At 43.8% G+C, this 14,678-nt stretch overlaps 1 protein-coding gene across 5 annotated transcripts in view; it reads right to left on the bottom strand.

Moving 5' to 3' along the window:
* LOC129696197 (amphiphysin-like) overlaps window positions 1–6,258 on the bottom strand; it is a 221,110-nt gene extending 214,852 nt beyond the window's left edge. For all 5 annotated transcript variants that reach the window (XM_055633840.1, XM_055633841.1, XM_055633837.1 and 2 more), the window contains exon 1: window positions 6,104–6,258. In XM_055633840.1, coding sequence (XP_055489815.1) covers window positions 6,104–6,175 — 72 coding nt within the window. In that variant the 5' untranslated portion in view covers window positions 6,176–6,258. The remainder of the gene's footprint in view (window positions 1–6,103) is intronic.
* Window positions 6,259–14,678: the final 8,420 nt, after the last annotated feature.

The raw sequence follows: 14,678 nt of genomic DNA, 5'->3' as shown, positions 1-14,678 counted from the left end.
TAAAGAAAGGTATGAATATTATCATTCAAAAGGCATGAGAAAAGGTAATGCCATTTCAATACAGGTGTTATAGACAAAATACCTTGTTATTGGTAGAGGAAAAAAAAAAATCAGAAATTGAATAAAGAGTAGGCTGTGCAAAATAAAAACAAAAGTGCCGGAGGAATTCAGTGGGTTATAGACTATAGACAATAGACAATAGGTCCTTCGAGCCAGCACCGCCATTCCATGTGATCATAGCTGATCATCCACAATCAGTACCCCGTTAGGCAGCATCTGTGGAGCAAATTGGAAAGGCAACATTTTGGGCTGGGAGCTTTCAACAGACTAATGAAGTAGGTGGTAGAAAGCTGGAAGGTGAGGGCAAAGCCTGACAAGTGGTAGATGGATATAGGTGAGGGGCAGTGATTGGTAGAAGGATGGAGATAGTGACAGAGGCTAGAGGTGAAAAGGAGAATCAGCTAGGTTGACTTGAGAAAGACAAATATGTATGAAGTACATCATTCATATGAAGCAAAGGAAATTAGAAGGATTGAGGGGGTGATTTAAATTTTGTTTTATAAGGAAGCAGAATGGTCCAAATGGACATCTCCTTTAATGGAAAACCAATTATTCTATATAGATATGCATGAAAGAATAATTGCCATTTACAATTAGACTTTAATAGAGTAAAATATACCAAGATACTTGTAAAATATATAAAGAGACCAATTTAAGTGACACATTAGGAGAGGTTATAGAAGTATTAATGAGTGCCTTATGTGAAGAGTGGAGCAGAGAGTGTGTTGCAGAGGTTTTGGTCTGGACCATGAGATGGATAATCAGGTCGGGGCTGGGGTGAGGAGAAGGAAATCAGGGATGGAAAGAAATGTGTAGGAAGGAACTGCAGATGCTGGTTTAAACCGAAGATAGACATAAAAATCTGGAGTAACTCAGCGGGACAGGCAGCATCTTTGGAGAGAAGGAATGTGTGACATTTCGGGTCGAGACCCTTCTTCAGACTGGTTAGGGATAAGGATCTGCACCCATGCAGAACTCATGGACTTCATCAACTTCACCACCAATTTCCATCCTGCACTCAAATTCACTTGCACCATCTCCGATACCTCCCTCCCCTTCCTTGATCTCCATCACAGGAAATTGACTATCGACTGACGTCTATTACAAACCCACTGACCCACAACTATCTCGGCTACGCTTCTTCCCAGCCTGCTTCCTGCAAAGACTATATCCCCTACTCCAATTCCTCCGCCTACGCTACATCTGTTTCCAAGTTGAAATGTTCCATACCAGGACATCCGTGATATCCACATTCTTTAGGAAACGGGGGTTCCCCTTTCCCATCATAGATGAGGCCCTCACTCGTGTCTCCTTGGTACCCCACAGCTCCGCCCTTGCTCCCCCTCCCCCTCATCGCAACAGAGACAGAATCCCCCTAGTCCTTACCTTTCACCCCATTAGCCATCGCATAGAAAATAATTCTCCGGTTTTTGCCACCTCCAATGGGATCCCAACACTAGTCACATCTTCCCATCTCCACCCCTTTCTGCCTTCCGTTCCCTCCGCAACTCCCTGGTTAACTCCTCCCTTCCCACCCAAATCTGGAGAGAAGGAATGGATGATGTTTATTGATTTCTCTAACTTTAGGTAGCCCCGGCATTTCCTCTCACACTCTCTCTCCCCCACCCAAGTCTCATTAGCTTCTCATTTTCACCCAACAGCTAACAATGGGCTGTTTCCTTCATCACCAATACTTTTTTGCATATCTTTCATTCATTGTTCTCCATCTCTCCACATGACCGTCTATATATCTTTTTTCCTTAATCCCTAACCAGTCTGAAGAAGCGTCTCGACCCAAAACGTCACCCATTCCTTCTCTCCAGAGATGCTGCCTGTCCCGCTGAGTTACTCCAGCTTGTTGGGTCTATCTTAAGGATGCAGAGAAAACACTAGTTGGAATATGTGGTACTCAGAGTTGTAAGGTAGATGACCTTGGGAAGGACGATGACCTTGGATGTGTCAAATCCCAATCTATTAGTCAGAATTTAAGGCTTTTAGTTCCTCAAGAAATAGCAACGTTTTTTTGAGATATTAAGAGTTAAAATGCAGGGATTGTGGCAGTCAGTTATGCACAGCAAAGCCCAACAAAAAGCTGAAGTAGGAAATCTGTAGATAGAAAGCACAAGTAGAAAATCTGTATTTGTGATATCAGTCAAAAGATAGACATTTTAGCAAAGTGGCATCAAGTGGTGCATTACTGCCTTCACAGCTTAAGGATAAGGGGGAAATCCTTTAAAACCGAGATGAGAAGAACTTTTTTCACACAGAGAGTGGTGAATCTCTGGAACTCTCTGCCACAGAGGGTAGTTGAGGCCAGTTCATTGGCTATATTTAAGAGGGAGTTAGATGTGGCCCTTGTGGCTAAGGGAATCAGGGGGTATGGAGAGAAGGCAGGTACGGGATACTGAGTTGGATGATCAGCCATGATCATATTGAATCAGCCATATCGAAGGCCCGAATGGCCTACTCCTGCACCTAATTTCTATGTTTCTATGTTTCTATTGAAGATTTAATGCTCCCCCTCTCAGAAATGGCACCTTTGACCGATACAATACAGAACTCCTTCAGCTCTTGCAAAGCATATGATCGACACAACTGAAGGTGTGGCTGTGAATTGAGGGAAAGAAAATCCAGATTGTATGTGTCATCTTGAACATTGAATTCTCCCAATTTTGTTAGTCCTTGCAGTCTCCTCCCCTTCCCCAGCCTTCGGGTTCCTCCTCCTATTTCCTTTCCTTCGCTCCTTCGCTCCATAGATGCTGCTGCACCCGCTGAGTTTCTCCAGCTTTTTTGTGTACCTTGTATGCTTCAGTGTTGTGTGGAACTTCAACACTTGGCTTTCGATTACATGTTGAGACTGTCTCCACAATGTAATTGACTGTCATTTAATATTTCCCAATTGAATTTGGTGTAGCAGATTAGAATTCTATTATCATGGAACATGCAAGCAAAAAATACGTTTTTATGCTCAAGTCCAAAAAAAAAATTAAACGTCTTTAGTTCAGCTAATTTTGTATTCAAATTGAGCACATAAATAATTGCGGACTGAACCACTGTCAAAAGGTTATGTGCCCAATGAAAGAAGGTCACATCATTTCAGCATAGATTTTTGTATTGCTGCACTTAAATATGTCCCTCGGTATTCTTGAGGACACAATGAATGGTATTGTGATAGTTTCAAGGACACAACGTTCAAACACTTTTCCTAATTGATCTTAGATGAAATAACTGTGCACTGAACATTCCAAAATATAGCCCTAGGAAATGTGTTGATTCTCCTGTAATCTTGCAGTACCCAGTAAGAAACATGAATAGCGATTATATATAAAAAAGGCAGTAAAATGTTATTCGATGGAGACATTATTTTACAAGCCACTTTGACCAACCTTTGGTTTAATGATTTGAATAGTTATTTTGCTTTGTGCCCACAGTTCACAATGACACCTGGACATGGGAATTACTCTCACATGAGAACAGAAAATAGTGACATCTCGAATTAAAGCAAATTTGAGAATGCATTATCTCTATGTATTTGGTAGTAGATGTGATGTTTCCAAAGGAAAAAGGTCGCTTGTATCCACAAATTATATGTTCTGGACACTTTTGAACGATGTATTTGAAATTGTAGTATTTATACACAATTAGGGTATGTAACCTCAAAGATCCCACCAAAGTCAATATATATTGACATTATTTCTAGATTTACGAGGATATTGTCAGGCTAGAGTATCTTAGCTATAGGGAGAAGTTGAGTTCGCTGGGACACTATTTCGTGGCGTGCAGGAGGATGAGGGGTGATCTTATTGAGGTGTATAAAATCATGAGGGGATTAGATCAGGTAGATGCACAGAGTCCCTTGCCCAGAGTAGGTGAATCGAGGACCAGAGGACATAGGTTTAAGGTGAAGGGAAAAAGATTTAAAAGGAATCTGAGGAGTAACTTTTTCACACAAAGGGTGGTGGGTGTATAAAACAAGCTGCCAGAGGAGGTAGTTGAGGCAGCTTTTAAGAAACAGTTACCCAGGTACATGGATAGTACAGGTTTGGAGGGATACGAGCCAAATGCAGGCAGGTGGGACTAGGGTAGCTGGGACATGTTGGTCGGTGTGGGTAAGTTGGGCTGAAGGGCCTGTTTCCATGCTGCATCGCTCTATAACTCTATCTCACATCAATCCAACAAGATTAATCTAGTTCCACAGCAGTCAAATCAGAATATGACTGGTCACTGTTATAGCCATCTAGAAACACAGAATCTTATGAATTAATTAACACACACGCACATGCATACAGATTTTAAATCGATCACTTTTTGATATATTGTGCTAAACCCACATTTAATGGTTCCAGTGGGCCATTTAAGTTGACCTTTGCAAGCAATTTGATCTGCATATCTAGCAGCAAGTCAGAATAGTTTGAGGCTCCATCTTACTTCAAATGAATACAATTCTTTCTCCTTGATAATTCACTCACATAGGAACTGTTTGGTATGGTGCAAAGAATGACAAATCAAATTGTTTTTAAGTGTTCGTTGTTTGAGGAACACTTCCCACCTTTGATATCGTACTAAATAAATGTAAGGAACACAGATAATATATTCAATGCAATCTTTCAATTCCCTCCTGACAAGCATTACAATTCACCCTTTAAAAGATGGAAAGGCATCACAAGGGCTGACTCTGTTAACCACACAATGTCACATTGACAATTCGCGTTAAATTTAATCCATTAAGAGAGATGTTCTTACACGGCATTGAGAGAAAAAACACTTTTTTTTATTTGATCAGCAGTAATGAATAAATCTCTGGGCAAAAGAGATGACTTCACTCGACATGACTGCCCTATTCCAATCAATAACAACGAAAAAAGGTCAAAGATTGCTCCCTGCCTAGGAATCATTGCCAATTTAACCAGCCCGCGCCAGTAAAACCAACGATCGCCCGACTGCAGCAGGCAAGCCTCCTGATGTCGCCGCTCGACAGCATCTCATGCAAATTCCATCCACTCAGGCGTGAGGAAGCCCATGAGATACCGAGTCCCTCTGTACCGCGAAGCGACGAGAGAAGCATTCGGCCGGGGATTAGCGCGGTTGAATGAGCGGAGATATTAAAGGAAATCCTCTTATAAAAACCATGTGGGGGCGGGGGCGGGGACTGGGAGAGCACAAGGCAGTGTGGTTTTTTTTCCTAATCTGTCGGTCGCTTGTTGGGACAGCATGCAGGAAAGGCCGAGTTAAGTGAGCGCACACAAGCGCCTCTCGGCCGCCGGCGCGGTTCCCGCAAGCGGCTTTGGGAACAAGTCGGTGCGCGGTGCGGGCACGATAACTCCATGCAGTTTAGCGGCCCGTGCTGGAAACGTGGCGGACCATCCAAACTTCACCGCCCTGTGTGGGCGGTCACTCGGGTTTCCCCGCCGATGACAGGGTGCTGGGCAACAACAGGCCCGTTACTGGCAGGGAACCCGCCTCCCCGTGCCTGCCCCGGGCGCTGCACACTCCACCTTCGGCTTTGCTGTTTGAAGGTTACCCGGCGCTTTTTTGCAGCTTGCCGGGCCGGCCGCAGCGGAGACCCCCGTGGGGGGTTCTCCTCCTCTCTGCCCCACGGTCTCCCCGCTACTGGGCGATTTGGAGCCTGGTCAACCAAGAGCAAACTCCGTCGGCCCTCTCTCTCCGCGTCTGATCGCATTCCCCGAGTGGGACCACGAGTCGGGATCCCACCGCCAAGTGCGGCCACAGATTCTGCCTGAGCAGGCGGGCAAACTGAGTGCTCCGGTTCGCGTTACACAAACATGCTCCCCAGCCCAGCACCTTCGCCATCTCTAGCCCTTGTCCCAACCCTCCTCTCCATCTGCCCCTATCTCCAATCTAGCTCACCGCCGACCCGTATCTAACACGTCCCCTGCTCCCGGTCCCGGCCGCTGTCCGCTCGCCTCTGGTGCTGAAATGTTCAGCCACACACGGACCGCGACCAAAACCGAAACTAAAAGCACCTTTCCCAAAACGGACCCAGTATGCTGCGGCGTGGAGGCGACCGCCGCCAGCTCCTTACCTTTTCTTGGGCCCTGTTCAGCCGCTTCTGGACATTTTTAGCGAAGACTCCCGTTTTGATGTTGTCCGCCATGACTGCGCTGTGTGCGTGTGCTTCAGATCCCGGGCTGGAGCTGAAGCGGCGCGGCCGCTGCTCCAACTCTTAAAGCGACCTCGTCCCACCCTGCACCCACACCACTCGTGTGCAAACAGGCACCCAGTTCAACTAAAACATACCGCGCCGAAACCCCGCTTAGATTTGATCTGAGCTTTTAACTTAATAAATGGAACCATGTAAAACCGTAAACGTGTACAGAAAACAACCAGCAAATGTGCATAAACAAGCAAAAAACACGCGTATCCCAATGAACCAATATACATGGAGCAAAATGAATGACACAAAATACACATCGGTTAAAGCTTTACATCTGTCTAGTTGTGCTTATAGCTTTGAATGTCATCAATATACGTTTAACATTAGATATGCGCAAATGTACATGTATGTATATGCGTGTGCATTTATTTTTTTTTTAAAAAGCAGGTATATCCAAATAAACAAATGACTTAATCCCTATTCATTGATTAGGCGCTTTCATGTATTTTTAATATTGTTTCCTTTATTTCTCTGCCGGCTGTATCTATTTATATTTGCGCATCGCTGATATCTGTAAAGCGTATCCCGGACAGCAGAGAACTGTGCCAAATTGACAACGGCATAAAAATCCTCTCAGCGTCTAATCTGCGGCACGGAAATACCAGTATCTGGGATTAATATTGCGTAGATTATGTGTTGTGCGTTTGTTTATTGCCAGATGGAAGGTAAAACATATTCCGGGTCATTGGGCGAATGGATGCTTGATTTCAAGCATCATAATTTTATTTGCAATAAAAATACAGAAGAATAACATAACGTGCAGTCATTTCCAGTGGTAAAGGGGATGCGAACCTATTCATCTACACCCTTGAATTTAAATCCAGGCTCCTTTAGCTCAATAATTTGTGCATTAAGTGCAAAGGAAAGTCTCTTGCGTTCACGAGGTTTAAATTGCAAATTTTAAACATAGGAAAATACTTCGGAGAAAGTAGAGATTTTCTTGAGAAAATCTAATTGGAAGATGTAGCGATAGTCTCGGGAATTCATCTCATAACCTGTTAATATTAGCCTCGCTTGTCAAGGTTAAACATCAAGGTTATACTTCTATTTATATATTTGAAAAAAACCCCATCTACATCAAAATGTGTAGGAAGCAACTGCAGATGCTGGTTTACACTGAAGATAGACACAAAATGCTGGAGTAACTCAGCGGGACAGGCAGCATCTATGGAGAAAATGAATGGAACCATCCCTTCTATCCAGAGATGCTGCCTGTCCCACTGAGTTACTCCAGCATTTTGTATCTATCTACATCAAAAATGAATAGGATCACACTTCCTGATGGAGTCATTATATTCATGACAGATCTTACCATATCCCGAGCAATATTTCCCGTCAAGGCATCCCTCACTTAAGCATTGCCATACCCATTTTTTTTCAGGGAACTTGGCGAGCAAGGATTTGCTGCCATGTTTCCTACATTACAATATTGGCCATTTTTCAAAAGTACTTCCTTGGCTGCAAACCACTTTGCGAGATGCTGAGGTTGCAGGTGCTATACAGTGCATTGAGAAAGTATTCAGACCCCTTCACTTTTTCCACATTTTGTTACATTACAGCCTTATTCTAAAATTGATTACAGTCATTTTTTTTTAATCATCAATCTAAGCACAATACCTCATAATATAAAAGCGAAAACAGGTGTTTAGTAATTTTTGCAAAATAATTAAAAATAAATAACTGAAATATCACATTTACGTAAGTATTCAGACCCTTTGCTGTGACTCTCGAAATTGAGCTTCGGTGCATCCTGTTTCCATTGATTATCCTCGAGATGTTTCTACAACTTGATTGGAGTCCACAAGTGGTAAATTAAATTGATTGTACATGATTTGGAAAGGCACACACCTGTCTATATAAGGTCCCACAGTTGACAGTGCATGTCAGAGCAAAAACCAAGCCATGAAAACGAAGGAATTGTCTGTAGACCTCCGAGATACAGATCAGATCTGGGGAAGGGTATAAAACATTTTTCGCAGCATTGCAGGGCCCGAAGAGCACAGTGGCCTCCGTCATTCTTAAATAGAACTTTGAAACCACCAGGACTCTTCATAGAGCCTGGCCAAACTGAGCAATCGGGGGAGAAGGGCCTTGGTCAGGGAAGTGACCAAGAACCTGATGGTCACTCTGACAGAGCTCCAGAGTTCCTTTGCGGAGATGGGGGAAACTTCCAGAAGGACAACTATATCTGCAGCACTCCACCAATCAGGCCTTTATTGTAGAGTGGCCAGACAGAAGCCACTCCTCAGTTAAAGGCACATGACAGCCTGCTTGGAGTTTGCCAAAAGGCACCTAAACAAGATTCCCTGGCCTGATGAAACCAAGATTGAACTCTTTGGCCTGAATGCCAAGTGTCACGTCTGGAGGAAACCAGGCACCACTCAACACCTGGCCAATACCATACCTACGGTGAAGCATGGTGGTGGCAGCATCATGCTGTGGGAATATTTTTCAGCGGCAGGAACTGGGAGACTAGTCAGGATCGAGGGAAAGATGAACGGAGCAAAGTACAGAGAGATCCTTGATGAAAACCTGCTCCAGAGCGTTCAGGACCTCAGACTGGGGCAGAGGTTCACCTTCCAACAAGACAACGACCCTATGCACACAGCCAAGACAACGCAGGAGTGGCTTTGTGACAAGTCTGTGAATGTCCGTAAGTGGCCCGGCCAGAGCCCGGACTTGAACCCGATCGAACATCTCTGGAGGGACCTGAAAATAGCTGTGTATCAACACTCCCCATTCAACCTGACAGAGCTTGAGAGGATCTGCAGAGAAGAATGGGAGAAATTACCCAAATACAGGTGTGCCAAACTTGTAGCATCATACCCAAGAAGACTTGAGGTTGTAATCACTGCCAAAGGTTCCTCAATAAAGTACTGAGTAAAGGGTCTGAATACTTGTGTAAATGTGATATTTCAGTTATTTATTTTTAATTATTTTGCAAACATTTCTAAACACCTATTTTCGCTTTTTTATTGTCGGCTATTGTGTGTAGATTGCTGATAAAAAAAAAGAATTTAATCCATTTTAAAATAAGACTGTAACGTAACAAAATGTGGAAGAAGTGAAGGGGGCTGAATACTTTCTGAATGCACTGTATAATTACAGGCCTGCCTTTCATAGAAAACCAAGTTAGTTTGAGTGCAGATACACGTCCACCCTTTCTCACTTCTTGACAAAGTAAATATAAAAACCTATGCACATTCAAATACAAACTTAAACGTAATTATACTAGGTGGACAAAATTGCTGGAGAGACTCAGCGGGTGAGGTAGCATCTATGGAGCTAAGGAAATAGGCAACGTTTCGGGTCGAACCCCTTCTTCAGGCTATATACTAATTATACTATATTGCACACAAAATATGCTAAACATCCTTAGATACACACAAAATGCTGGAGTAACTCAGCAGGATAAGCAGCATCACTGGATACAAGGAATGGGTGACGTTTCGGGTCAAGACCCTTCTTGGGACTCAACTCAGTCTCCCATTCCTTCTATCTAGAGATGTTGCGAGGCCAGCTGAGTTATTCCAGCATTTTGTGTAATTCTTCGGTGTAAACCAGCATCTGCAGTTCCGTCCTACACTGAACATCCTTAGCACAAGCTTTATTTACCCAAGACCTGCGAAAAAATCATAACCCAAGGCTGCAGCATGGATGGTAGAAAGATAACGACACACAGAGAAAGAGGTCACAGAAATTCTAAGATGATGATAATGTCACAACTCTTGGTGGAAATCCTGGCTACAAAAAGCACCCAATAAATATGAGTGGATGAGGGTTGGCCATTGGATGAGGAAACCATTAAATATCTTGAGGATGTACACAAAAATGCTGGAGAAACTCAGCGGGTGCAGCAGCATCTATGGAGCGAAGGAAATAGGCAACGTTTCGGGCCAAAACCCTTCTTCTATTCTATTTACTACACTGCGACCAAATCAGTAGCAATGAATGATTTTTAACTTCTGTCAATACTGCTTCTCAGCTCTTACTCGGATGATGTTGGCTGCAGTGAGCCATGAGGGGTTAAAGCAGCTGTCAAATCGACCCAGCATTGGAATGTTTTTAAATGCTTATGATTTTCAGCAATGTGTAAAAGCCAATCGAGAATATGAAGATGAAAAAAGTTAAAACATTTTGAATATTTAAAATATTAAAAATAATCAGTAACATTAAGAAAAGCAGTTAAAAAATTATATCTCATTGTCATTCTTTCCTGTTGAAATGAATATGCTTGCAATTTCTGTGTGGCAGGCCTCATCTGGTGCAGATGGACTCAAAAAGCTGGAGTAACTCAGCGGGTCAGACGGCATCTCGGGAGAAAAGGAATAGGTGACGTTTCGGGTCGAGACCCTTCTTCTTCTTCATCTGGTGCAGGGTCACTTTGCAGATTCTCCAGTGCAGGAACTGGGGACCTGCAGGAAGAGCATACTTAGCCATTGTACTCCATGTGGAGTCCTTCGTAGAAGCAAAGTCAGGGAAGTGCCAATGAAGGGCGGCAGCATGAAAACATAGAGAAAACATAGAGCGACATAGAAAACATGAAGAAGAGAGCCACATCTGTGCTGGAATCTTGAACCAGGTGGCATTCATGCAGAGAATTGTAGAAAGTCCAACACAAAAACAACAAATCCTCCTAGATTCTCACCCATTGATTATGGAATCTGTCCCAGTTATTATGTGCCATGTACACTGGCTCTTTTGTGTTTAGACACCAGTTGTCACAGTCTGCCCTCTCCTCATTCTCATCCACTTCACCTCCCAGTACTTTTCCACCGGTCCCTCCTTCTCCTCGCCTGCCACTCCACTCCCCTCTCATCAGCCCAACTCTCCTCACCTGTTGCACTCAGTTGCCTCTGATCACCAATTAACCCGGTATATAGACTCTCCTCACCATTCAGACAGTGCCAGATTGTTCTCAGCATTCATGCAAGACTCTCCAGTGATTTCCCGACTGCCTACACGGATTCGAACCTGCCTGCCCCTGACCATTCCGCCCTTTCGTCTGTCCCTCGCTGGTTTGTTTGCATCGTGTGTTGGATCTCCTGGTTACCGGACCTTCCGCTACCCCGACTACGTCTCCTGCCTGCCCCTCTTTGGAACCCTCGCTCAATCCTGAGCCTCTGTGTGAGTATGGTGTACCCATTCCTGTGTTAATACTCTGTGCTGCTATTGGGTCCAAGCTATACCTGTTACCAGTAGGTGTTCCTTTCTTGACGATTCACTCTGTTGATGACAGTTGCATGACAGATTAACTTGCAAGTGATTCATAACAGGTACCCAATTCCTGCTGATCCCACTCACATGCTTCCACTCTGTTCCATGTTCAACATGCGTGCCATGTTCCCATGACATCTCACTCAATGGATTACATTTAACACGAGTTGTCAACCTGACTTTGTGTGGTTAATAAATTCAGCACTCCCGATGTTGGGGGAGTCCAAACCAGGGGCCACAGTTTAAGAATAAGGGGTAAGCCATTTAGAACAGAGACGAGGAAACACTTTTTCTCACAGAGAGTTGTGAGTCTGTGGAATCCTCTGCCTCAGTGCAGTGGAGGCTGGTTCTCTGGATGCTCTCAAAAGAGAGCTAGATAGGGCAAAGATAGTTTAACAAAAGAATAAGGGGTAGGTTAGATAAGGGGGAGGTGCCATTCACTGAAAGTTGGCTTACAGACGAGGAAAAAGCCACTTTTTCTCAGGGTTATGTGAGTCTTTGTGGAATTCTCTGCCTCAGTGCAGTGGAGGCTGGTTCTCTGGATGCTCTCAAGAGAGAGCTAGATAGGGCTCTTAAAGATAGCTGAGTCGGGGGATATGGGGAGAAGGCAGGAATGGGGTACTGATTGGGGGATGATCAGCCATGATCACAATGAATGGCGGTGCTGGCTCGAAGGGCCGAATGGCCTACTCCTGCACCTATTGTCTGGTGCCTTTCCTTCTTTTAAAGGGCAAACAGTAGCGGTTGGCAGGAGGAAATTTAAAGATTACATTGAATAGATTATCTGTGTTCCTTACATTTATTTAACCAACCCAAAACCTTACCCCCTCCCCAGGTGTTGCCAGACACCATGGCATTCCCAAAGTTCATGCTGCCTGCTCCAAAATCAAACTGAAAATGGACATTGTTCAATACATGGAATGATGCACAATGTTTCAATTCTCTTTTTGTTTAGTCACAGGACTGGTTTGTAGGCTTTGGATCTGAACTTAATTCCTTTTTGGCAGAACAACACAGGTGGCACAATGGCATAGTGGTAGAGCTGCTGCCTTACAGAGCCAGGGACCCAGCTTCAATCCTGACTACATCACTGTGCTTGTCTGTATAGAGTTTGCACATTCTCCCCGTGGTCAGCGTAGATTCTCGCCTTGACCAGAGTGGGTTTTCTCTGGTTCCCTCCCACATTCCAAAGACGTACAGGTTTGTCGGTTAATTGGCATGATATCATTGTAAATTATCCCCAGCATGTGTAAGGTAGTGTTAATGTGCAGGGATCGCAGGTCGGTGTGAACTCGGTGGGCCGTAGGGTCTGTTTCAGCACTGATCTCTGAATGAAACTAAACTAAACTGAACTGAAATAAGTAAATGTATTGAAAGCCCTGGGATTTGCCTTCAATGCCTTTAATTTAAAAGTGACTGGCATTAAAGAATCTTCACGTAGCAGTAGTGTTTCTGAATTTGATCATTACCAACTCAGACACTGAAGTAACTGTTTGGCATTTTTGATTTGCAGAGACCTACCATCTATATGCTGTCAGCACAGAAAACGTAGCAGCAATTTGACTTGCTTTTTTTAAACTCTGGTTTCACATTTCCCCACAACCATTGAACTAAAATATTACCTGCATTAGCACAGCAGAGAAAAATGCAATTCTAGGGCAATCTTAGTTGCGCAACAGTAAAGCTTCCTTATATAGGAAGTAACTACAGACGATGTTTTAAATCGAAGACCGACACAAAAAACTGGAGTAACTCAGTGGGACAGACAGCATCTCTGGAGTAAAGGAACAGGTGCCGTTTCGGGTCGAGACCTTCCTTCGGACTTAGAAACTTATAAAGTTAGAAGAAGGGTCTTAACCCGAAACGTCACCTGTTCCTTTTCTCCACAGATGCTATCTGACCGGCTGAGTAAAGTTTCCTTCACTGACAAGTCAATGTTCAAAATTGTGGTTGTGATGCAATTCGAAAAACTCCTCTTGGATCAGTAAATGCCAGGATCACCGACGGCATATGTCAGTAATAAAGTTGATGGCTTCCATCCGTCTACATATTATCACATTATTAATTGGTTGTCGGCATTAGAAGGCGTCCAATGTAATTAAAAATATTAGAGGGCTTGGTGGTTCAAATACTAGTTGTAGAGTTATAGAGAGATATACAGCACAGACACAGGCCCTTTTGCTCAACACGTTCCATGGTAACCAATGTTAAGATGTTTACCCGATCTAATCCCATTTGCCTGCATTTAAAAACTTCCTCTTATTCTGAAATCACATCCAATCCATCTTGGTTCTCTTCACCCTCAATGCCAGGCCTCGGAACTACACTGCATTGCTTGTACACATTGGGTCAGCTTCTCCCAAACTGACTGCCCAAAAGACATTGATGTACTTCCCTCTTGCTTGTGCAGCCCGAGGGAGCATGAACAAACAAACTGCAAGGGAGAGGCAGAGATCTGTGTTTCACCCGTTATGGATGAGATAGCATTGACCATCAAAAGAGGGGCATTTGCCTGGCTGTGGCTGCCTAGTGGGTGAAATTAAAAAAAACCAACTCAATCCTCTTTCGTACATCACATTTCCTCCGATTACAGTTTTCTTCAGACTTGAGATGCAGATAGTGCAACATGTCCTTCTTTCCCCTCAGCACAATCCAATCCTTGTGCTTTTTCTCTTGAAACCATAAGGTCTCACTTTGTACAGGCAGTGGTAGTTAAGATAATTGAAGCCAAGGACAAGTCTTATGTTCAAGAAGGAACTGCAGATGCTGGAAAATCGAAGGTACACAAAACTGCTGGAGAAACTCAGCGGGTGCGGCAGCATCTATGGAACAAAGGAAATAGGTGACGTTGGGTCAAACGTCACCTATTTCCTTCGTTCCATAGATGCTGCTGCACCCACTGAGTTTCTCCAGCATTTTTGTGTACCTTCCAAGTCTTATGTTACTGCTTAAGTCATTCTAAACATAGATTCCTCATTCGAATATCATAGTCATAGAATGATACAGCATGGAAACAGGCCCTTCGGCCCAACTTTCCAACACTGGCCAACATGTCCCAGCTACACAAGTCCCACCTGCCTGCGTTTGGCTTATATCACCTATGTACCTGTCTAACTGTTTCTTAAACGTTAGGATAGTCCCAGCCTCAACTACCTCCTCTGGCAGCTTGTTCCATACACCCACCACCCTTTGTGTGAAAAAGTTACCCTTCAGATTCCTATTAAAT

This window comes from Leucoraja erinacea, chromosome 4, assembly GCF_028641065.1.
Source record: "Leucoraja erinacea ecotype New England chromosome 4, Leri_hhj_1, whole genome shotgun sequence".
Classification (NCBI taxonomy): domain Eukaryota; kingdom Metazoa; phylum Chordata; class Chondrichthyes; order Rajiformes; family Rajidae; genus Leucoraja; species Leucoraja erinaceus.
Note: the sequence above shows the minus strand (reverse complement) of the source record. Positions and strands in the feature narration are given on the sequence as shown.